This window comes from Thamnophis sirtalis, unplaced genomic scaffold (assembly GCF_051295495.1).
Source record: "Thamnophis sirtalis isolate CommonGarterSnake01/CBP01778 unplaced genomic scaffold, rThaSir2_p1.2 scaffold_3, whole genome shotgun sequence".
Classification (NCBI taxonomy): Eukaryota; Metazoa; Chordata; class Lepidosauria; order Squamata; family Natricidae; genus Thamnophis; species Thamnophis sirtalis.
The window spans coordinates 85,185,423-85,211,721 of record NW_028261383.1 but is presented as its reverse complement, the minus strand read 5'-3'; the positions used below and the strand labels follow the sequence as shown (position 1 = coordinate 85,211,721).

The following is a 26,299-nucleotide window of genomic DNA, read 5'->3' as shown; positions in this document are numbered from 1 at the left end:
TGTTTCATTTTAAACAGTTTTTTTCCCTTTTACTGCTCTTGATTCTTTTTCATTTGAATGTACCTGTTTATGAAATAATTATACACAGGCAGTTTTTGATTTATGACTCATTTGTTCTGCAATCGTTAAAAATTACAGTGGCACAAAAAAAAGTGTAATGACTTCTACTTGAAGTTGCAGCTCCTGGCATCATCTACATGGTCATATGATCAAAATTCAGCTTCTTAGAAATTTAATAAATAAGATTTCAGGGGCACTGCAACTTTCACCACCATCTTTTTCATCCATCACAGCTCCTCACCCAGCCCACATGCCACATGCAAAGTTCCCACCCTCCTTGAGTCCTCAGCCTGCTCCCTGAGTACTTCTTCCCACCTCACCCATCTTTGCTAGTTTTTGGGCCAGAAAAGGGTCTTTGTTGCCTTAAGAATGATTATCTTGCTGGCTTTCTGCCACCACCACCACCACGCCCAAAAAGTGCCACTAGTTAGAGCTAGTGAGAATGATCATTTTTTGAAGACTAGAAAGACAGTTTTCTGGCCAAAAGCTAGCAAAAGCAATTGTTCTGATGATTAAAAAAGTTCTTCTAGGAGCTGCAGAAAAATGAAAGGTAATTAGTTTTGGAGTGTGGTAGGACTGGGAGAGGACCTATGCCTCTCAAGCATGGTGGAGTAGAGAGAGGACCTGTGCCTCCAGGTCTGCAGCATGTTTCCACATGCCATTGGGTACTGGGTCTCCCAGGACTTCTCAGATCATTTGAGGCACCCCTGCACCATCACTTAATAACCTACTTTCATTTAACTATCACAACCAGGAAAGCCAGGATTGTGGTCATTGAGTGAAGCAGTCACATAGACAATTTGCTTAGCAATTGCTACACTCAACAATTGATATTCTGGTTCCATTTGTGGTCAGAAGTTGAGGATTACCTGTAATATGCAATAAAACTATTGGTTCTCAGTTGTTTTCAGATCCTGACAACATGCTTACCATGAAGCTAAGTGGAATTTTTTAAAAATGGCGAGCACAGTAGTATTTGCTTTCAGATAAACTTGCTTAATATTGCGTTACATTTCACTTTTGGGAAACATGTAGCTCCTTCTGGGGTAAACTTAATTATTGAAATAAGTAACTTGTTTTGGATAAATATACATTATAAAAATTATGTAAGGATATTTAACTCAAACATAGTAAAATGTAATCAAATATTGAAATTAAATATAGCTTGTTTAGAAACAATCTACTGGACAAAACAAGATATTTAGGTAGAAATGAACAGGAAAGGAATGCATAATTTTATTTTATTTATATATTTTATATATTAAATTTGCTGGCTGCCCATCTCGCCACATCTTACCTTTTAAATAATATTACTGAGTGCTTAGTGTATCTGACTTCACTTTGGAAATCAGTCGCAGTACTGAATAAATGACTGTATTTTGTAATTTGAAACATTATTATTCTTTTTCTTTAAAAAAGTTTCTTATAGCATCAACTTAAATCTGAAAGAACCAAACCTTTTTATTATGCAGTTCCATGATATTAGAAGATTAATTCATTTTTAGATAAAATAACTGGGAGGAATAGTGCCCAAGGGAATACTTAACATTTTAATTGTGATATAAATATGCCACTGCCTTCCTAATTTAAGTAATGCATGTGAGCTTACATAATGTTGAAAGAATTGCATTCATAACATATTGCACCTGTTAGTAGTTTCACTACAGGAACAGCACAGCTCAAATTACGATCTGTGTTGTTGATAACGGTATATGCATTTGAATTAGAAAGTTGAACAGACAGAAATGCGTGATCATTTGGAATAACATAAATAATATATGAGAGCCAGTTTGGTGTAGCGGTTAAGGCATCAGTCTAGAATCCAGGAGACTGTGAGTTCTAGTCCCATCTTGGGGTTCAAAGTCAGCTGGGTGACCTTGGACTAGTCACTTTCTCTTGTCCCTAGGAGGGAGACCACTTTTAAGAAACCTTGCCAAGAAAACCACAGGGAGAAGTCTAGACCATCTCTAAGAATCAGAAGCATTTGACCAGAATTTAAAAAGTAATATCCATGATTGATCCAGAGTTGAGAGAATTGCAGAGGTGGTATTCAACCAGTTCTGACAGGTTCTGGAGAACCGGAAGCAGAAATTTTGAGTAGTTCGGAGAGTTGGCAAATAAGCTGCCCCTGCCCGCACTGCCTCCCAGCCTCCCAACTAGTCTTCTTTTGTTGCCCTGAACAGGAGAACTGAGCTGCAAAGCAAGTTAATGGGGTAGGGAGGGAATGGAGATTTTGCAGTAACCTTCCCCCAGGAGTGGGGAGGGAATGGGGATTTTGCAGTATCCTTCCCCTGCCACGCCTACAAGGCCACACCACACCTACAATGACCACAGAACCGGTAGTAAAAAAAATGAATCGCACCACTGGATAATTTACATTTAATTTTCATAAACTGGCACTTGTAATTTAAGATGCTAAAGAGTGGGAGTCACAGAGCTGCTGTCCTTGGAATTTTATGTTCTGCATGCTTATGTGTTTCTGGGGTGGCCCTTGCCAGCCTGAATGAAAGCCAGGCTTTTGGACTGCTCAGACAATCCTCCAACCTAGGCAAACTGGGGGACTTCAGGTTGGAGGAGGGCAACACTTGCTGCCTTATGACACTGGCCATACTGACTGTGTGGACCACATTTATGAATTTTTACTTGATTCCCTTGGAAAGATCTATTGTGGAAGGTCTTACTTGGGCTACTCTGCAGAACCATTCAGCTTGTTTCTTGGAGGAATGGGCTGAGGAGTGGGCCAGAGAATGGCCCACACTGGAAGATGGGCTGCTTTTGTTCTTTTGCTGCACTTGCCGTAACTATATTTTTAAACTCAGTAGCATTATAGAAATAGTCCATCTTTCATTACATTTGCTTTGTTTTTAGATATTGGCCTTTGGAGATACAGTAAAGGCAGTGGGCAGGTTGAGGAATTGCAGTAAAGTAGCAGATGACTGTACCTCTTCCCTCCCACATGGAGGTCTTTTTGCCTTCACTCCTGTAGCCATGAAGAATGGGTAGAAATGCAGCTTCCATCTAATCGACAAAGGACTGAGATGCTGGAATGTGGGCTTCTTACATTTACGTGGGTTAAATTTTTATCTTCAAGAGACAAAAATACTGATTGCATGGGAGACAGAGACTGTTAGAGGATCGGAATATACTAAGGATGACATTGTAAACCCCGTTTTGATGCATATGAATTTTCAGCAAAATGATATAGAACCCGATACCTCTGTTAGCATACAAGCTAAACAGGTGTCATGATGATATGCAAGAATATTGCTGCTCTTCCTCTGACAACCCAAAATTCTTGATAGTTTGCAATTCTCACGTTAAAGGAAATAATCATCCTGTCCCTGTTCATTTGTTTCCACCTCTCCTGGGAATTATCTTTAGATGCATTTGCAGCACAACACTGCAAATGAAAAGAGTGAACATATTAAGGTTACACTTCTTAGTCCTTAATGGCAAGGCTACTTTTGTTTAGACATGCCCCAAGATCAACACACTTCTTGGCTTTTTATCTCTAGAAGAAATTACTTTGTTGTAAATGTATTTCATGCAGTATTTTTTACTTTGTATGGTGCTTATTTTATATGGTGCTACAGAGTCAAACTGAAGCTTTTAGTCCCTTTCACCAACAAGTACATGTTGTTTTGAACTTGAATCTGCTTGACTGAATAATCACTTGTGAAGGTGAATAATAATGTTTCTATCCTTCACCAAGCAGGAAATGATATTTATACTTGACATCTAAGAGTTCCATTGACTTAAGGGGCTTTCTCTAATCATCTATGATCTGAATTATAAGCATTTCTGCTAAGACTTGCTTATGTGACAGCAATCTACTCACCTGGTTCATTCTCTGGCTTGACTTTATTAGCTGATCACTGAGGTATTAAGGTACCTTATGCTTCCATAACTTTCTGGTGCTTGTACTTAAGAATGCACCCACATATAAGTAAACATAGTTTTATTTATAACTCGGATCAGAACATTGGTAAAAAAAAAAAAAGAATGCACTAAAATGTAATGTAAAAATCTACTTCATCAGCTTCAGTTTTATATTCCTATCCCACAAACCTGGCAAGTGGAGTGATGGAAGCTAATGAATTCATCAGTAAGATTAAAGCATCTGTCTCTATCCTAAAGGGTCAATTCAGAGATTTGATTGGCATAATGATTGGCAAGGAAAGCCAAATTAACCAAACGTAATGTTTTCCTGACCATTAGTCTATCGCGTTGACAATGATGGGGAGCTAACATGCACTAGTGAACAGTAATGAAGCTGCTCTTGGATCAGTTCAACATAGTTTTTTTTCAGGCTAATTAGATAGACAAAAATGTTAATTTAATCAGAGGAACATGTATTCATTAAAGAAGGTGTATAAGACAGCTGATTGTCGAAGTAGAAAATTAGCTCAGTCAAGGGGTAAAATACAGCCTCTCTGAGAGATCCGTAGACTCTTGGTTCAAATGTATCTCACACTTAATAAACTCATGGCTACGCATTCTAGTCCAAAATAATTGTGGTTTTTTTTTCTTTATTTCAAGTAATTGGTTAATCTTGTGCATAAACCAGAAGTAAAGTATTGAAGGATGCTTTAATAATTATGATTGGCTGAATGACCAAGGAGTTGTGACATTTGTGTCATTAGTGGAAATATTGCTGGTGCCTTACTACAAAGGAAATGCTGATAGCGGAGATTTTAAATAAGGGTTTTATTAACTTTTTTCCTAGTATTATAGACTTCACATAATGGTTTAAAATATGATAATTTGAGCCTTCTCGTTGCTATTGCAAGTGAAAATTGGATTGATTTGTTCTCTGATTCATTTATTTGTCATCTTGGCTGTCCTTGGTACTCTCAAGAACCTTCTGCAATAATAAAGTTCAAAGGCATCGAAGGTCTTTCTATCCTACTTTTACCAAATTAAACTTTCACTTCTGTAGAATGTCACAGGAAAGAACATTTCATTATGTATCATGCATGGTATTATATTTTACAGACATAGATATGCAATGGTTTATGAATATTGTTTCTCCAAAGCGTCAATTGCTTCTCTAATAAATATTACTGTACAGTATATTCTTTGACTTCTGGTGAGTAATTTCTTAAAGAAGAATGTTTGAGTTGCTTCTCAAGATAAGGGAATTTGATTTTTGAAAAGTTCCACCCAAATAAACTCTTATAGTTTAACATTTTTGATTAAGTTATAAGACAAAATACAAAAGTAAATAGCAAAACACAGGGGAGGGGAAGAGGAGAGAAAAGTGTGGAAAAACTGGGGAAAAGAAAAGAAGAAACATTGACTTCCAACACCCTCCATTGCAGTAAAAAAAAAAAAAAGCATTAACATCAAACGACAACTTTTTGTTTTTCATAATAATATAAACTAGCCATTTCTATACCAAATAAACTCTTAAAATGAGTTATCTGAAAAGGACTGGTAGCCATTTACTGTATAAACATAGTCATAAACACATTCATTTTATTTATACTGACATCAACATATGCATCATATGCATTATAAAATATGCACTTTATAATGCCTTGGTAAGGTCACATTTGGAATACTGCATCCAAGTTTGGTCACCATGATGTAAAAAAGATGTTGAGAGTTGAGATTCTAGAAAGAGTGCAGAGGAGAGCAACAAAGATGATTAGGGGACTGGAGTCTAAAACATGAAGAATGGTTGCAGGAACTGGGTATGTCTAGTTTAAAGAAAAGAAGGACTAGAGTTGACATGATAACAGTGTTCCAATATCTATGGAGCTGCCACAAAGAAGAGGGAGTCAAACTATTCTCCAAGGCGCCTGAGGGTAAGAGAAGAAGCAAGAATGCTCCCTGCATCCCATGGATAGAGCTTCACTGTTTTGTGTGGCCCAGTTTCTGGCATGCCACAGCCTGGCACCAGTCCACCAACCAGGGGTTGGGGATTCCTGGTCTAGATTATTCTTTCTTTGGTTTTTTTTCTCAGGGGTTGCCACAAAGAAGAGAGAGTGAAGCTATTATCCAAAGCACCTGAGAGCAGGACAAGAAGCAATGGGTGGAAACTAATCAAGGAGAGAAGCACCCTAGAATTAAGAGAAATTTCCTGAACAATTAATCAGTGGAACAATTTGCCTCCAGAAGGGTGAATGATGCAAAACTGGATTTTTTAAAGATGTTGGATAACCATTTGTCTGAAGAGGTCTAGGGTTTTCTGCCTGAGCAGAGGGTTGAACTAGGAGACCTTCAAGATCCCTTCCAACTCTGTTATTCTATATTCTATACAGTAGCACTTGAAAACCCTGAAAAAAGCTTTTGCCGTGCACTTTGGATTAGAAAGAATAAATGCTATCCACACCTTTATTATTTCCATGTGTGTCTGTGCAGGAATGCATGACAATTTCTTTTCATTTTCTGTTTTCATTAAAAGTTGTTTTTATTTATCAGAAAAGTTACTTCTTGCTCATTTTGTTAACAAAGAAGTAGAAAAACTATCAATACTGGTTTGATTGAGCATTAATATAGATAGGGAATAATTACTCACTTATTAATATCATAGACAACCTTTTGTCAATTGACAGAGGAATAACTTCTCATGTTTCTTGTCTACTTTAATATTATTGATCCAGAATTTAACAGGAAAAATATTGTTGCATTTTATATGTTTGTGATCTCTTTTCATGTATTCAGAATCCCCAAATAATCCTTTTTCAAGGGATTCTGGCTTTAATAATAATTGGCATGGTTCTCCTATTAGCAATGTTGTTATAAGAAATAATGGTTTTATTTTTTTTTTCCCTCCATTTATAGGATTTGGGAGAAGTTTATTTACAGCATTAAATAATTTCTCAATAATGAAGGAATTGAATAGGTGGGATGTAATGTCATGTTGTTGCTTAAGCCCTATTAGTTCATAGTCCTATTAGTTTAGTGAATTAATTTAGTGAATAAAATCTTGCTATCAGTAAGAGTGTGGCAATAATACAGACAGGATTCATTTTAATAATGAATAATTTTACAGTATCTACTAGAACAGAATACTCCATTAGAACACAATGCTCCATTATAAATACAAGGATGCATTTGGAATGATCATAAGATCCTAATAGCATGGAAAATATAGAATTTATTTATATTCATTTTATGTTTATTTATGAAATATTAACTATACAAGTATAGTTAATGCTATTTCCTAAAGACTTTTTATTGCTAACTACCATGAATATTTTACTAGCTGTTGGGGACAATTTTCAAAGTGGGAAGCTAATATAAAATTGATTAGAATTAATCATTTCAAATTCATATTCTAGCTTGATATATGCCGGTAGTTAAATGCTTTTATATATGTTTAAAATAGTAATATATTTAAGAGTCACAGTAATTTTGTCTAGTATATCATAGCACTGTGGTCTGACATGGGAGCAGTTTAAGATAAAATCACTGTATCCATAATAATAATTAAAGAATAATATAAGAAATGTAATATAATATTTATACAGAAAGCAAAAGGGGAAGGATTATTAAAATAAACTGATTTATTTGTAGAGGTTATGTTACAGATTGCCATTAAAAACGTATTTACTAGTCCTAAGCTAATTGCAAAATTAACTAGAAAGCACAATTTAAACTTTCTTTCCTTTGCTTAAGAAATTGGTCTACAGTCATTTAATGGCTGTTGGATTTTGCCCTAAAGCAAATAGCATAATGGCCAAGGTTCCAAATAAAAGTTGAATCCAGCAGTGAGCTACGTATTCCAGCCAGGAGACAAAAATATTAGCTGGTTTTACATCTACCTTAGGAAATGAAATTATGGCAATAGACTATAAACCAAAATGGAATGTATCCAAATCCGGTTGGCTTTTACTCACACACTTAAGATGAACATTGACTTGAAATATCCAAAAACGAATGAGTTTATGAAAATAAGATTCTCCAAGCTGAAAATGGGTTTGGCCAGTTTAGCATTCCAATGTGCCCATTGAACAAAGCAAAAATTGGAATGAGATAACGGCAGATGTTACTGAGCATATGTTTATTGTATGCATATTGTGCGCGAAATGTATTTGATGATAAGGATTTTTTTTTATACTTTGGTATTCTTTCTAATTATCATTAAAACTGCCTATTTTCCTCTGTTTTCTCTTAATCCTGGATATATTCAACTAGTAATTTTACCCTGTAGATTCATTTTTCTCGTGTGGTTCAATGAATAAGCAATAGCAGCCAAGAATAAAACAATCAAACCAAATATGTAAAAAGAAAGGACAAATCGTTTCTGCTGAATCTGGTTCTTTCATAGAGACAAAAGGATAGATCTCATCTATATTTGATTATGATGTATGGCTGCATCTGCAAAAAGTATTCAAATATGTCTTTGTATGAAGTCTAAACACCTTCTGAAAATGCTACCTGATTGTGTTTTTTTTTTATTACTTGTTGATTTAGAAGTAGTGTGTTACATATAGTATATTATATTCCAAATATAGTGTAATGTACTTTTGCTAAAATGATGGATGTTTAAATGTAAAATAGGACTGAGTCTAAATAGGATTTTTCATTACAAGGATACAACTTTCAAGGGTGGCTTGAAGAAAACAAAAGTCTTGAAAACCAGCAGGTAGATGTTCAGTTACATTTGGCCAACAGCCATGTGGCCATGTTGTAAAAAAGTGGTCCTGAAAATCATATTTGCTAATTATTCTAGTGAAGATAAAATACAGGACAACAGTAGAATCCAAATTTCACAAAAAAAATCCTACTAAAAAAAATCCAAAAACAAGCTATTTATTATAGAGAAACTGGAATATGTCGTCAAGAGCTGTAGGTGTCAGGAGCAAATGGTACCTGCAGGGGGACATGTCAACTAAAAGTGAAAATGCAGGGACATGTCATTCCATGACTTTCCTTTTTTTAAAAATCCACCCCCCCTCCCATGGATGCCTCATTTTAGGAATGCTAAAATGAGCTTATGTTGATGCTGAGATAACTGTTGTGGTCCGCCAGCAGCCTGTAGAGCTCGCAGCAGAGCAAGGACAGTGAGGAAGTTGGGGAGGAACATGGGCCAGTCCTGGAGTCTGGGGAAGGCTTGGACGAGGGTTCTGTATTGGAGGCAGAGAGGGGGCCAGAGCAATCTGGGAGTTATTTGCTGCCTCCGGAGCCTCCATAGTCACACAGCAGTGAGGCAAACAGGCTCTCCCTGTTCTCAGTGTGCACATGCGCAAAGCTGCCAGAAGGCAAGTACAGTTAAAACAGAAGGGATGACTCGGAAGTAAGATTTGGAGGTGATTGGCCCCTCCCATCGGACATAAAGGAGGAGCAAAGGCACATGAGCCTTTGCAGGAAGCAACTTGGTTAATGGTAGTTTACCCTCTGAAAATACATTAGGACTCTTTACTCCATGTGGCCTTGCCAAGCTAATTGCCACTTAAGTATTTGGAAGCCTTTTCAAAGAAGATAAAGGTGGGTGCTTATCAGCCTTATCCCGAAGGACTTTGGCAGCCTGCTGTAGAACTCTTTACTACAATTTGGAACTCATGACGGGCTGTGAATGAATATAATTCACAGCCTTTGCAATAAAAGAGGGTTTTTGGACTTAATTGTGTGCATTTTACTGTATCAGGAAGCCTAGGTCAGAACAACAACAAAAAGGAACCAGTATATAGTTCACTGACAAATGCGCGCCCGATAAATGCACGCTGACAAAACCGCCGTGACAAAACAGCGACGTTGAAAGCGCGCCCACTAAAGCACGTCGACAAATGTGCGCCGACAAAAGCGCGCCATCGAAAACAACGGTAACAACGTTAACAACCATAACCCTTACCCTAAACCTAACCCTAATCCTAACCTAAAACCCTAATCGCGCTTTTGTGGGCACGGTTTTGTTGGCGCGCTTTAGTGGGCGTGCTTTCAATGTTGCCATTTTGTCACAGCAATTTTGTCAGCGTCCATTTGTCGGGCGTGCATTTGTTGTGTCATGCCAGTATATCAGTTGTTTGGATGTTTATTATACTTGTATGCCGCCCTATTCCCGGGGGACTCAGGGCGACTAACAAACAAATGGGGAGGGGGAAATACAAAAAAGCGAACAAGACAAAAAACAGATACAAAAACAGATTAAAAACTACGCAACAATCGCAACAATTCAAGTGGGGCTGGGAACTCATCAGCCCCAGGCCTGTCGGAACAGCCAGGTCTTGACATTGTTTAATGTAATCAGTAAATTACTAATAGGTAAATTACTAATAGGTAAACAGACACAGTGGCTAAGACGCTGAGCTTGTCGATCATAAAAATTGGCAGTCCTGTGGTTTGAATCCCTAGTACTGTATAATGGAATGAGTTCCCGTTACTTGTCCCAGCTTCTGCCAACCTAGCAGTTCAAAAGCATAAAAAAATGGAAGTAGAAAAATAGGAACCACCTTTGGTGGGAAGGTAACAGCGTCCATGCGCCTTCGGCATTTTTAGTCATGATGGCCACATGACCATGGAGATGTTTTTGGACAGTGCTGGCTCTTTGGCTTTGAAACGGAGATGAACAGCGCCCCCTAGAGTAGGGAATGACTAGCACATGTGTGAGGGGAACCTTTATATTTAAACAGAGAAAAAGCAAAGCTATTCAAATCTTGTTTTGGCTTTTCAAACAAGAGGTTGATGTTCTATCTGATGGTTATGGATAGAAATATAAAACAAAACATGAAAAATTAAATTTCAGATCAATAAAACGATGAACAAGAAAAATCTCTTTAATGATTCTAAATCTTCAGGACCAAATTGATTCACTCTTGAGTGCCAAGAAAACTTGCTAATTGTTGATAATATTCCTCAGTAATCCTAATTTTTAAAAAAATGAAATCAAGGTGGAGCCAACTCTGACCTTAGTTAATTCATGCTTTGCCTCTGACCCTATTTCCCTCTCCCTCCAATATGTGTCATCAATCACAATTTTGGGGGTTGTAAAAGTCACTGCCCCCTGGGCACTTTGGGTTTCCATGGAGACGACCTCAGGGTATCAGTTGGAATGTGCCTTGTTTTAACTGAGATACCAGCTCCATGATGCAGCTGCGAAGTTCATCTTCCCACCCACCCCGCCTTGCCTATGGCAATTCGAGAGCAGGCCAGGGATGCTTTGCGAGTTGACACATACCTTCCTTCTCCTATTTTCCCCACAACAACAACCCTGTTCATACCATTGGGCTGAAAGTAAGTGTATTGGCCCAAAATCACCCAGCTGGCTTTCATGGCCAAAGCAGGACTTGAATTCACAATCTCCTGCTTTCTAGTCTGGTGCCTTAACCACTAGGTTAGGTTAGGTTTATTGGTTTTGTATGCCGCCCACTCCCGGAGGACTCTGGGAGGCTCACAATAAACAGGGCAGGAATAAATAAGACAATACAAACAATATTAAAAATCCACAACAGTCACAATTGAAACGGGGGTGGGTACTTCAACAACCCCCAGCGTGCCGGAACAGCCAGGACTTAGTAGCTTTATGGAAGGCCGGGAGGGTAATAAGGGTCCGGATCTCCACGGGGAGCTTGTTCCAGAGGGCCGGAGCAGCAACAGAGAAGGTTCTCCCCCGGGGGGTCACCAGCCAGCATTGGCTGGCAGATGGAACCTGAAGAAGGCCAAGCCTGTGCAATCGAATTGGTCTTTGGGAGGTAATTGGCAGGAGACGGTCTCTCAGGTACCCAGGTCCGATGCCATGTAGGGCTTTATAAGTAGCACTAGCACCACTAGTCCAAACTAGCTCCCAATAATGCTCATTCTTAGATGAGCCAACTGTTTATCAACTCCACAAATAGGTTAAATGTTCCAGAGGAATCAAAATCATGCAGACAAGGACCACATCATATGGGACTACCCATTATCTTCCTTTTATAAGCATTCCATATTTTATTTCATATTTTTTTCTACCTCTGAAAGTCTGTTATGGAGAGAAAGATGGAAAGGCCTACAGTACTTTTCATAAGCACTCTCCAATTATAAACATGCTGATAAACTTGAGTATTAATGAAAAGGATTTTCTTCTCTAATATCTATTATCTAAGTTGGAAAAGTACATCTGATAATGCTGACTCTTGTCAAAAATCTACTATGAATATTATTGTCCTGCTTGAGCAGGTTCAAAATTACCCATTAACTTTGCCTTTTATAACTTTATATCATCAGAAATGGCATTTCCAATGCATGTATCCTTTACCATTTTTCTCACACTGTCTATATATAACATAACAGCAGAATGAAGGAATTAGCTCCATATGTGTTCTTTAATTACATAGCAGATACTTGAGTTTACAGAATATGTTATGGCTCTAATTACTGTTTTAGTGTAGTGCATACAAATCACAAGGAAAGAATTATATGTAATTCTAACATGTTGTGTTTGCTTTACATTTTAATAAAAGTTTTGTTCCGTGTTGAAAATATATAGTTAAATCACCTCTAGAAGTAGTAATCTTATTTCAGTCTTCTGCAATGAAATTTGGATACAATTTTTTCTGATTGTTGGAAAGTTTTTTCCCCACTGAATTTTAGTTTAGTTTAGTTTATTGCACCTTGTATAACAAAATTAAATGCCATCTTCAGTGTATTATAATCATAAAAATAAAACACAAACACACATCCTTCACATTCTATACAATTGAACTGAAAACCTGATATTGCATTAATATTGCACTATACAGTAGAATTCAATATAGTTACTGCCCTGGGATAGAAGCTGTTTTTCAGCCTATTTGTCCTTGTTTTTATTATCCTGTACTGGCTGCCAGATGGTAATAATTTAAAAAAATGCTCAGGATGAAATGGATCTTGAAGAATGTTTTGAACTTTGAATGTTTTGAATTAGAAATTAACTGCACAATTTTAGGTTTGTGGATTTAAGAACCTAGCTTAGGTTCCCAGAGCTGAGAAGCTAAAACAATGCCCGACTGAGAAGATTTTAAGATAATCATGATGGCTAAGAATATAAATTAACATACAACCTCTACTGTAGTCCTGAAATCAGAAATCCAAGGTTAACACCTCACTTTTTCCAAAAAATTCAAAGCAGGGTATCTTTCAACTCTTTTTCTTTTCATGTCTGCTACTAAACCTGCTCACAATATTGTGGGATGAGGAAGGGAGGGAGGAACAAGGGTCTTCCTTCTTTGTTGGGGCATCCAATAAGAAAAATAATGTTATACACCTTGTATTGTGAACCTTTAATAGAATTTACTTCCATCATTAGAAACTGTGTAGAGAAGTATTAATAGTACGTCCTTAATGCACAGGTAACGTAGAAACTTTAAACTATGTTGCCTGGTTGAATGAACAAGTAAGCAAAGCAGCTTTCCTCCACCCTTCCAAAAGGTATTTATTCTACTTGTGTCTGCCAAGAGAAGGAGAGGAAAGAAACACACTGAAAGTCAGACCTTTTTCCTGTGGTCTTCCTTCTCCTGGCTTAGACCCACAGACTGCTTCTTGTAAAGCAAACTGCTTTCCTATGTAAAGCTGTTTAGGCCTGACTTGGTTGCCCACTGTTCTTCTGTTTTCTCCAAAGCTTCATACTTTTCCCCATTTCTTGCTCACAGATAGCCCTTTTCAAAGCAGAGGAGCAGCTCTCTACCCTATTGTTTCTAAATGCATTTTCTTTTGATTTCCCTTGCTTTCTTTTCTCCCTTGTCATACTGACATTCAGGATTTTTATATAGGTTTTGTAACAACCTCTTTCTCTTCCTCCTCCCAGTCTAACTTTCTATTCTTCACACAATTCTCCCTCTTTGCATAAACTTCAAGGCTGGGATAATTCATCTGTAAGCTTAAGAGATCCGCCTGTCTTACAAAAAGCTGCCTCCTATTTACCTACTGACCGTGTATCTCTGAAAATCCTAAAATTAACATTTTTTTTCTCTCCTGCATCTCAAACCCTGGTTTCAATTAAAAAAAAAGAGACAAAATATATTAGTAATTTAAGATTTGATCACTGGGAATACAAAACCAATATTTATGAAGCAAGAACAAAAGCTTCTGTTATCATGAGGCAAATGTGAGGACTAACTATATAATAAATATAAATATAAAGAACAACACTAATAATAATAATAATAATAATATGGAAATTATGCTTCTCTTGATGTGATTTAAATTTTATTTAACTTGTTTGCTATATTATACTGCTGGGTCATATTCCTTCTATAATCATGAAAAGATAAAATGTGCAAAGGGAAAATGAATCTAAATGGGTTATTAGAGGCTATATGCAATCCATGGTTGTAGATTGTCCATCTGTACCAGTGGTGGGTTCCAAAAAATTTTTAGAACCTCTTCTGTAGGTGTGGCCTGCTTTGTGGGAACGGCTTGCCAGCCATGTGACTGTGTGGGAGTGGCTTGCCGGCCATGTGACTGGGTGGCCGTGACAAAGTTGTAAAATGTGGTGAAACACACTTAACAACTCTCTTGCTTAGCAACCAAAATGTTGGCTCAGGAACTCTGGCATTGAAGCACGCAAGTCTTAAAGTTGTCAAGTTACAAGACCCTTGCACCCCTAACCCTTTAGAAAAAAAATCCCAGGGGTGTTCAAACTTGACAGCTTTAAGACTTGTGGACTTCAACTCCCAGAATTCCTCCTCTCGCTCTTCATTTTGATGATGTGCTGACAGGAGGGGGGAGGGAGCCGGAACCGGTTCTAAACAGCACTGTAGATTTGTGGAAACTCTTCTATAGAAGAGGTTAGAACTGGCAGGAACCCACCCCTGATCTGTACATAAATTTAGAGTACAGAACCTTAGGATAGATGACATGTGAGTAAGTAACAAGATATAATGGAAGTGGTAAAAGCCAACATGATTCATGAACTTCTCTTATCTCTTTTTCTTTTTGATCTCAGATAGCAAACAACACTTGATTTGTTTTTTGGGGGAAAACTTGAAGAATTATGGATCTACAAAAATTTCCTTAAACCCATATTATTCCTTTATTGAATAGGCAAGCATTTTCACCTGTATGTGAAAAAACATCCTTTTTATGCATCCTATAAATATGCCCCTTGCTCAGTAAAATTCCGCATTTTCCATAATATATCCAAAGCATTGCCCTGTCAGCTCCAGTGCACATGCACGTGCTGGGCAGCTGACTTCGCCCTTCGTTTTCAGCTGTTTTTCACCCTCTGGAGGCTCCCCTAAAGGCTCCAGGGGGCGAAAAACAACCCAATGTGCAAACTGGAAGTTCAGGAATTGACTTCCAGTTTCTGTGTTGTGCTGTTTTTCTTCCTCCAGAGGCTTCAGGAGGCTTCCCTGAAACCTCTGGAGGGCGAAAAATGGCCCTATGGGCAAACTGGTTCCGGATTGCCTTTAGGACCGTTTTTCGCCCTCCAGAGACTTCAGGGAAACCTCCTGAATGCTCCAGAGGGTGAAAAACACCCCTATGGGCAAACCAGAAGTTCTTTCCTGAACTTCCAGGTTGCCTATAGGGCCATTTTTTGCCATAAGGAGGCTTCAGGGAAACCTCCTGAAGACTCCAGAGGGCCTCCAAGGGAGGCAGGGGAGACTTTTTTCACCCTCTCCAGGCTCCTAGAAAGCCTCTGGAGCTTGGGAAGGGCAAAAATGGATCCATCACGTGCCAAAAGTGGGCGCGGGGGCAGGGATCACGTGTGCAAACGCGGGGGTCATTCACATAGAATTATGGGTGTGGGCACATCCATGCACAACTCCCTTGCACTCCCCCACTTTTGGCACACGATGGGAAAAAGGTTAGCCATCACTGATCTAGACCAGGACTCCCCAACCCCTGGTTGGTGGACTGGTGCTAGGCTGTTGCATGCCAGAAACTGGGCCATGCAAACCAGTGAAGCTCCATCCATGGAATGCAGGGAGCATTCAAAATCACACCCCCTTCAGTCCACAGAAAAACCTCTGTCCAAGGAACCAGTCCCTGTGCCCAAAAGGTTGGAGCCACTGATCTAAACTATGTGGATTTGCATTGAATGCCTTCCCTATATCAATATTTCTCAGTCTTAGTGACTTTAAGATGCAGGGATTTCAACTCCAAGAATTCCCCAGTCAGCACCATAAAGTTGCTAAGAACAGGAGGAGAAGAAGAGTAGACCAATAACATTGTCTTGAAAGTTAGCTTTCAGCAATCCTAGCTTGTGCACTATACTGTAAGCATGCTTGGAGTTAAAATACCTTTGGTTGTTCTAGTGGGGTGTACTGATCAGACTCTTTAATGTTAGGAGAAAAAGCTTCTCCATTACCTTGGATATATTTCTATATACCAACCCTGAGTTTTTATTTTCCTATTTCAGTACTTGCTATTTGTGTGCATTGATCTTTCTTTTTGTGTTCCACATGTTTGATCTTGGATCACATTAAATACATTAAATATTATATACAGTTTTATGGTAGCAAATGTAAATGCTTATTTTATTATATCAAATATTCTACACTGTTTGGCTAACTACTTTAAGTGTTTTATTTTATTCATATTCTGCTATAATATATTGCTCTGATAGTCTTAATAGTCAATAATGTCAGTAAATACCATTTGTACAATTAAACCTTAATGTTAAAGTTATACAGTGTTGTGGCTGTAATGTTGATATTATTTTGTATCTTAAATGCTAACTTCATATAGCCTAATGAATTCACACTAAATTTCTTATGTCATAAAGTCTCTGAGAAGATAAGTATATAGCCTAGATAGTTTTGTCTGCCTTTTGTACTCTATTTTCTTTTGTTTTTCTGTTTTATTTATTTTTATATTGTATTACCAAATCTTGGTCTTTCTAATTTTAACACACATTCTCAGCCCAATTCACCTCACAGGGTTGTTTTTCTGGGGAAAATAGGAGGAAGAAGGAATATTAGGTATGTCTACTGCCTAGAATTATTTATAAAAAAATAATGAAGGTGGGATATGAATAAATCATTTCCATAGCAAATACAAATATGATCATTTAATTTATAATTCAGAGTTAGTTTTATGGTTCTTTGCTAGTAATCCCTATAACTTTGTAATTAACATCTGATTTCATATATCAAATCCTTATTCTTTGAATGGTTGTAATTCCATATATTTTATAGCCATCTGCAACCAAAGAAAAGATTCACCAGGATCCCCTGATACTTCACCACTCTTTCCAACACCAAGAACCTTTAAATCATACCCAAACAATTAAATTGAAGGAGAAGCAATACTATTTCTTATTGTTTTGGTCCTGCCTGTCAGCTTTGTTTGTTTATTTGTTTGTTTGTTTATGAAATAGATATAGCCATTCATCTCACCCAAGGTGACTTTTGGAAGTGCACAACAATAGATAAAAACCATGAAGATAAAAATAGCAAATACAAATCTAAAAGATCGTCATAATAAATATCCTAAAAAAACTGGAAATCCCATACTTGAAGTAATAAAAATGGCTCCTTCAACAATGGAGCATTCTAGATTAGCGCCCAGTTCCATGGGAGACCCAGGACTGGACATATATCAGAATATTGAATGCCATGGAACAAATCTAATTTCGGGGAGAAGAATATTCCATAAAGTGGGTTCCAGAGCAGAAAGAACACATCTCCTGGAACCCAGCAAATGTTGTTTCCTAGCCAAAGATAACTGCAGCATGCCTTTTGTGCGAGATCTGATGGTCCAAGCTGATATAAACAGGAAAAAGCAGTTCCTCGAATAGCCCAGTTCCATGCCACAAACCAGCACATTGAATTGGATCCAGACTCAGAATGACAAGTAATGCAGTTCACAAAGCAGAGGCCTAATATGCATTGGCCTATGTGTGCAAATAACTATCCATGCAAATAACTATCCATTGGCCTATGTGTGCAAATAACTATCCATGCACTTTATTTCAAAACTTCTGGATACTAGAGTTGTTGGCAGGATCATTAGAAACAGAATTTCAAGGGCGTAGGATCCACCAGTTAAACCATAAGAATCTTTTTAACTAGTGCTTGGTATTGCAGACAATAAGTTTCTTGATAATCTGCTTCACTATCAAATTTAATGGCTAGAGAAAGGATTAGTCCTCAGCCTAACTTCAAAACTTTCTGTAGACTATCAGTTCAAATCTTTGTCAACAGAAATTAATTCTAATCTAGTTCATGTGAAAGGAGATAAAAGAAGAAGGATGCAAAAGAGAAAGCAATAATAGCCTTAGCATTCATTTACATGTGGTCATCTATAGATTTCTAAGGAGATGTAGCCATTCACAAAAGAATGATGCTCAGCCCTGTGCTAAATTTTAGAAAGTAAAACAAAAAGCTACAGATTAAGGGGGAGGGTATAAAAGCATTCATTCTGGTAAATTGCTTTTCGGCACTTGAACATTATTTTTATTTGTTTTTTACTGTAGAATTCTGATAAGCATATTTAACTATATAGGATATTTGTAAGGTTGTTTGGGCAAAATGAGGTTATTAATAAACAAAAAAAGTGAGTTATGCAGACAGAAAGAGGGTCAGTCAGTATGCAGAATGCTTCGTTTTTATAGCTTCTCTCCCAGATGACATAGTTCACCTGAATAAATGTCTTATTTAGAGACATTAATTTTAGCTTGTTTGAAACACAATTTTCTTACAAAACCTATGCCAAAAGAATGATTGAATAGCAAAGCTTATGTAGTTTTTTTCTCTTAAGATTTTGTGATTTTCTTTTCGCAACCTCGATTTTATAAAATCATAGTAATGGGACTCCTTTCTATATTTCAGGATGGAATGGGAAATCTAAGAATTACAGAAAAAGGTTTAAAGCTAGAAGGAGATTCGGAATTCTTGAAACCTCTCTACGCCAAAGAAATCCGGTCCAGGACAGTAAGTCAAAATTTCTGAAAATTCTTATTTCTTCATAGGACTGAAAATATGCCACTACTACATCATGACTAGGGCAGTTGCAGTTTTGAAATCCAACCTGCAAATTTAGAATTTGCAGATTGGATTTCAAAAAAACAAGAAAAGTTCTCAGTATAATCACAACTAACTGGGGTTTATTAATGAAAATGCAGTACTTATAGCATCATAAATCATGGTTCTCCAGCCTTGGCAATTTTAGGACTTGTGGACTTCAACTCCCAGAGTTCTGGGAGTTGAAGTTCACAAGTCTTAAAATTGCCAAGGTTGGAAACCCTGTCATAGATCATTCACCATGAGCCAAATCGGCAAGCAGGAAATGTCATGGCATCTACCAGTTCTTACAAAAGAGTTGCCTTTAAGGTCAGATCTTAGAACTTCTCCACTCTTCCTTCCATCCCTTAGACTGTTCTGGTCTAGGGAAGAGTAACCAGAAGGAAACCTAGAACTAAGGAGAAATTTCCTGGCGGTTAGAACAATTAATCAATAAAATGGGACTTGCCTCCAAAAGGTGTAGGTGCTCCAACATGGAGGTTTTTAAAAAGAGATTTGCCAGTCATTTTCCAGACATGGTACAGGTTTTCCTGCTTTAGCATGGCATTAGACTAGAAGACCTCCCTTCCAACCCTGTTATTCGGTTAAATTCTGTTCAATCTCAAAATTTCTGAAATTGGATGTTCTATTACTCAGCTTCTAAAGAAGAAGAAAAGGACATTTAGGTGAACAATAGGAAAAGCCAATAGAAATGTACACAGTAGCACAAGCAATTTCCCTTATAATGACATTTGGCAGTGAGGCATGAACCCCATGGGAGGAGAAGGAAAATATATATCAACCGATTAAGGTCAGAAAGAGGAGCTTGTTAGTTCACAGCTCCTGCTTGGTAAGCGAGCAGCACACTGCTCAGGAAAGCAGCTTATGAACAGCTAGCTTGTTGAAACAATCTTTCTTCCTCTGTTAACTGAAAAAGTGGATCAATCGCAGGACAACTAGCTTATAGTCAATGTGAACTAAACATCAAGTCCACTGCTGTAAAGACAGGAAGTTATGCCGGTTGTTATTGCCTCTGAGATTAAAGAGATGGATTTTTTGTAACAGAAATGTTGATTATGCCAATAGGCGTCTATGACAATTTGCCACAGCCAACTCACCACAGCCCACTCGCCATATTCAACTCACTGCAGCCAATTGACCATGGGACAATTCACCATGGGCAACTCACCACTACACAACTTGCCACAGGACAAGAGTTACACTAATATTGAAGAAACAGAGGAATAGAATCATTAAAGAAAGGATGTCAAAGGAGAGAGAAAATAAAATGTGAATGACAAAAATTAAAATATTTTAAAACTATTTTAAATAATTAAATTGTTGAATTGCCCCGCAGTGAGTTGTCCTGCAGTGAGTTGACCTTGGTGAGTTGCCTGTGGCAAATTGACCATGGCAAGTTGTCTTGCAGCAAGTTGACCCATTCTGTGCTTAAAGTCCACTGGGCCTTTGCCCCAAAGTCCAGAAGCCAAATAGGATGTATGTTAACATGAAAAAAAAACACCAGTTTTAAACTGCTATAGGTATGAACATCACGCTCTTATCTTGATAGCCAATGGCTTAAAGCGGCTTCATTTGAATATACAGTCTAGCTGTGTTTTAGGAAGCCTTTACTGAGTTCTCCACAGGAGAAGGAAGAATGTGCAACATTATTCATTAACAAATAGAACAGCCTTCTTGGTTTTCACGAGTTTCCACAAGTCCAGTACTCCCCTTCTACAGTGCCAGTTACATGCTGTGGCAGATTCACAAGCAAGGGATGTAATTCCTTAATTTGTCTTTTGTCTCTAATAATAAATGTTATCCTAAAGGTTCTGTGTTGGCTAACATCTAGAGAGAGAGATAAAAATCAAGTTGAGGAATTCCATATGCTTTATGCTTCTTTTTGGTCATAGTTCATCAGATCTTAAGAAGTTAGAATCTTCTTTTTAAAAAAATCTCTTCTAAATATTTTGTGCCATGCATCTTGTTGGAAATTAGTTGCAGTTTCCTGAGAAATTCTGCTTTCTCGTTCCTCAAAAGGCAATTTTGTTGTTTTGTACAACTTTCAGGATTTTGATTTGACTCTGCTTCTCACAAGCCACCAACATTCCTCATAAATATGAAGCTGCAGAGTTCCACGGAAAAAATATTTGGAAATGCATTATTATCCCTCACACATATACACCCATTTCCAGAAAATCAGAAATGTGGCATTTTGAGCTCAAATATTTTGGATTTGAAAGGCTTTCATGTCAATATCTCAAGTTGTGCTTAAGAGAAGTAGTTTGATGTTAAGACCAACTCAAAGGAACTGATTAGTGTGCATAACATTTACTATTTAATTTATCATATATGTTTTAATATATCTTCTTATTTGAGAAACATTATACATGGGTTTTCTTGGTTCTTGTTAACTGAGGGAGATGGACAATGTCTGCTCAGAATATCCTGAAAAATTATTAGGAAATGATTTCAAGGACAGAGAATAAGGATTATTTGTTTGTTCCTCCTTCTTTAGAATCAATCTTTTTATCAGGAAACAAAATGCTACAAAGATATGGCACCCATCTTTTAAAAAAATATAACAAAGCTGTTTGCTCAGAAGGCCAAACTAAGGCAATTTGTCGATGGAATTGTCCAGGTTAAACCATATCCAGGGTAAATGTTAGCTTTCCAAATATATATTGAAGGATTATCATATTTATATTATTTATATTATTCCATACTTTTCAGCTAAGCAATACCTAACCATAATCCCACTGGTTCTTTTTACAAAAATCCTTGATGTATAACTTCCAATATTTGATAACATAGTTTAATATTCTAAGGAAGTAATAAAAACAAATTAAGGAGAAGCCATGATGTCTTTCATTACACGAGGTTTAAATGTGTTTTAGTCATGTTTTAAAGGGAAATGATAAATGAGTCAGGGTTGAGAAAAGCAAGCAAAGTATCTAAAAACCCCATCTGAATATCTACCACACTAAACATTCTTTTCAATGCCATTTGTGTGCATCTTGATGTCTTTAATTAAGAAATGAACTGGACCATGAAGCATTGCCTGAGTAAATAGAAGTGATTTGTGCTCCATCAAGAAACCACATTAGACATCTGTGTATTTTTTTTTTTTTGCCTGTACATCAATTACACAGATTATTAAAAATCAGAAGGGTCATCTGTAGCCTGGATTCTTTGCAATTCCTGGTACATAACTGTCTTTATAAGTGTTATAATTTATTGTGGGCTAATGCGCAAACCATCTGCTAGCTTTTAAAAATTGCATTAACAAAGTCTGAGTGAAAATTAGACTTCATAATTTGTTAATTGTATGTTCTATGAATTTTTTATAATCTTGCATTTCCTCATATATATGATCTGCCATAGGTAATAATGTTAGGAGACATCCTTTGTAAGAAATAACTTTCCATATTTGTTACAAAAATATAAATATGTTCTGTCTTGAAACAGATCCATCTATTTACGTGCTGATAAACTGCTACAGTATTTTGAGAGACCCTTGGTGTCCATTAATGAATTTATTTGTTTTTTTCCTTTCTGCAGCATGCTCAATATTATTCGGCAATTTGGATCAGATAAATATCTAGATACACAAATTAGATGATTAGGATCTTTAATAAGTGCTATCCTTTGTCAAATGAATAAATTATTATATATGAGAACACCTTGGCTTATATTTCTTTCTGATATAACTAAATAAGTCTACCAAGTTTTAGTTGCTAAGCATCCAATCACAGTAAGAACTGCCACTCTAATTTACTGTGAGTGACAAGCTAGTACTCCTAGCTTCGCTTAATATATATTTACACAGTGAACATAACATTTCGGCAGAGGTTAAAAAAAAAAGCAAAATATAATAAACTAAAAAATCAGTCACCTTTTGAAGACTACATAAAGTGAGGACGGTAGTTTTCACAAACTCTGAAAGCCCTTTAGCGATCAAAAAATGTCAAAAGTAAATCCTTGCTTCCAGTGTTATGCAGGTCAGTAAACACCAAGACCAAAATAAGTTCAGGTTTATCCTAGCATGTAGTAGATACCTGGAGGCTTCTTTCAAGAAAATGCATCACTACTTCTGAAGAAATCTCCTGTATCAAAAATTGTTCAGGTGGACCATAGGTACTTATTTATTTATTTATCCTATTAGCTGATAACCTGGCATTGCCCGGGTATTTCTTTATCCTGATTCTGTATTAGACAGGAAAAGCCCTGATGTTATTGAAAATGTCCAGACCAAGTGTAATTTCCAATGTTGGATTTTTCCCCTTACCAGAGGAAGCCTCCTTGTGGAGTACTGTGAAACCATTACCATGGCAATTCCACTGCACTGTACATTAGAAACCATTTTACAGCAGTACAGTAGAAGTCATTTTAAGGCACAACAGGCTGTATTTTAACAGAACATACACCCTGAGGGGTGTTAGGGGTGTCTTATGCCCACAGTATTTGTTTCCAGAGAGTAAGTCATCTGTGTACCAAGTTTCCTTGAAATTGCTCAAGGCATTCCAGAGTTATGTTGGAACATATAACCATGCATATGCGCACACATACACACACACACACTAGCTGACAAAGTTAGAAATTCAGTGTGCAATCCTAATCCAGGTTGCCGTCATGTTTGTACTATTTTAATAACATCGCTATTGTGTCTTATGCTGCTCATACTGGCATCAGTAGAAAGGAATTTCTTGCCATTTCTTCCTTGGAATCCCAAATTAAACAAACCTGGGTCAGTTGTAAAGAAGCTGTGTGATAGGTATGCACATTTTTTAAAGAGCTGCTTTGGAATGTATGGGAATGCCTTATAAATCCTCTCTTTAGGAGTGATTAAAACAGCTTTATCAAGACTGACCAAAAGTGCTTCCTGAAGTGTTCCAAAGTTATTCATGCATATTGAGAAATTCAAGAGCAATTTCTGAAGATGGGGGGAAAGGCATATAGTTCCCACCAGTGGTGAGATTCACTTACCTTCCCTACTAGTTCGCAAATGTGATTGTGCACATTATGTTAGGGCGGGTGGGCAGAGCCTCCCGCAGCTGCCGCTAACGGTTCGCCCAAACCAGAGAAAACTGGCTGAATATCAACTCTGGTTCCCATACATTTCCAAATTTCTTTCAAAGGATTTATTAATAGACCAGCAGTGTGGCTCCTGAATGGCCAATCCTCTTGGCTCATTTTGCCCCATGGCAACTCACCTAATAAAGGCATTGCTGTCATCTATATTGTCAGGAAAGTACAAATACTGTTTGCCTAAAGTTAAGCATGGATATATGTCTGTGGAGATTCTGAGTCATCTAGGTCCAGGTCTGAAAAAGAGCTGAAGAAGCTTCTTGGATAAGAAGGGAAACGTCTTCAAAGAAAAACCAGAAAGTCTAGTTGCCTTTTGAAAAAACACCTCTGGGTAAAGTTTGTGTAGTTCCTACAAAAGAAGTTTGCAGCATTCTGTTTCAATATGACGCCACCGGGGGGGGGGGGGGAATCATAGTGACAGACAGATGGATAGTTGGATGCTGAGTTTTGTAAAATTTAGAACTTTCTATAAATCTCTTGCTAACCTGCAGATTTCATTCTAGTCTGTGGATATACAATAAGAATGTATAGATACATGTTTTCACCACATCAGACTAAAGAATTTTAATTTTGAAAAATGAATGCCTCTAAATCTGATCGAATAATTTAGATGCATTTGTGCTATGCTTCTTCTAAACTGGTTTGGGAAATCTGAATTGAAATAATCCAGTTCAACAATTTTATTAGAACATGCAAACATAAAATTATTTTTCCAAATTGAATGAAGAATCTGAGTTAATCAATGCCTGATTCTCACAGACCTATTGTTCACTTAATTAAGGTTAATCTTCTGTTCAGTGTTTCTCTTCATTAAAATTTTCGCTTTTATTATTTCTTACACATTTTCTTTACTGGGAAATAACAATTTTGCAAACTCACTTGTATGATGTTAAAATACATGTCAAGGAAAAATCTTAACGTTGAATGTGTTTCATAATTCAGGTTATTATACTACTTTATTTGTGCTTAGAGAAAAGCTCTCTTGGATAGGCTTATTACTGAGCACTAAAATACTAATTTGAATAACAATGATATCCAGCAATTCTAACTCTAAGATATAGGACTGTAACCTTCTTAGTAGAAAAGAAATACATTGTTGTTTCTTCTATTTATTATTATTTCTAATAATATTAATATAGAATTCTCATTTGTTGAGGCCATGCAAAAGGTTTCAGAGCATTATAAATCTTTCAAATTTTGACTTCTGCCCACCCACCCACACCCACCTACATATATTTTCTACAATTATAAGTTTCCAATCCATAGGGAAAAATCAAGCATGGAGACCAATAAAAAGGCAGGGAGATAATTTGATATTTTATTGCTTTCTTTCAGTATCAGGACCCTTTCTCATATGTAAGAATATATTAGCCATTCCTCTTATGGATTTATGATGACCCACATTCAGCACAGATATTGATCCTCTTTCATTTAATTTAAAAGCAAGTCTAAATATTTACCTATAATGCAATATAAACTTTCTTTCCAAAATGCATCCCGATCTGGACTTCTAAAATATAAGATAGCTGTTTTTACTGTTAAACAAAACTTAAAGTGTGATGGCCATATAACTAATTCACTCAACAACTGCAATCCCAGCACTCTTGGTTGCAGTCATTAAGCAATCTCCTTCATCATAAGTGGACAGAGTGGAGAACTGCCTACTGGGTTCAGCTTCCCTTTAGGTGTAGAAAGTAACAACAAAGCTTTTTGAGATTTGAACTCTTTTTCTGCCTCCTACCAGAGAAGTTCAGTTCTTCTCTATGTGCACAACAGAAGGGCTCTGGTGGCTTGCAAGACAGAGCTCAGCTTTGTCAGGGTCTGAGTTCTCTTTCAACCAGCCCCCAGAGTCCTCTCTTCAGGTGCAGCAGCTCTCAACCTTGCCTATCAGCTTCCCTGTTGACTTTCTGGGGAAGCCAGCAGATAGGATTGCAAATAGCAATAGCACTTAGACTTATATACCGCTTCACAGTGTTGTATAGCTCTTTCTAAGTGGTTTGCAGAGTCAGCGTATTATCCCCAACAATCCTCATTTTACTGACCTCGGAAGGATGGAAGGCTGACTCAACCTTGAGTCATTCAGAATCAAACTCCTGGACTGAGCAGTGAGGTAGCCTGCAGTACTGCATTCTAACCAATGCACCACCATGGCTCATTTAATGGGGATTAAATGATCATGGAGCACTTGGGAACCATTTGTACATGCAAACATGTTGCCATATGACTGCAAGGGGTGGTATCATGTTTTATGATAGCCAGAAGTGCTTTACGGGCTGTAAAGCACACTCTCAGAGACCATTGTA

The 26,299-nt window shown here is 37.3% G+C and overlaps 1 protein-coding gene across 3 annotated transcripts in view; it reads left to right on the top strand.

The window, feature by feature from the left end:
• SGCD (sarcoglycan delta) overlaps nt 1-26,299 on the top strand; it is a 468,122-nt gene that overhangs the window by 313,041 nt on the left and 128,782 nt on the right. For all 3 annotated transcript variants that reach the window (XM_087709402.1, XM_087709401.1, XM_087709403.1), the window contains one exon: nt 18,738-18,839. In XM_087709402.1, coding sequence (XP_087565528.1) covers nt 18,738-18,839 — 102 coding nt within the window. The remainder of the gene's footprint in view (nt 1-18,737; nt 18,840-26,299) is intronic.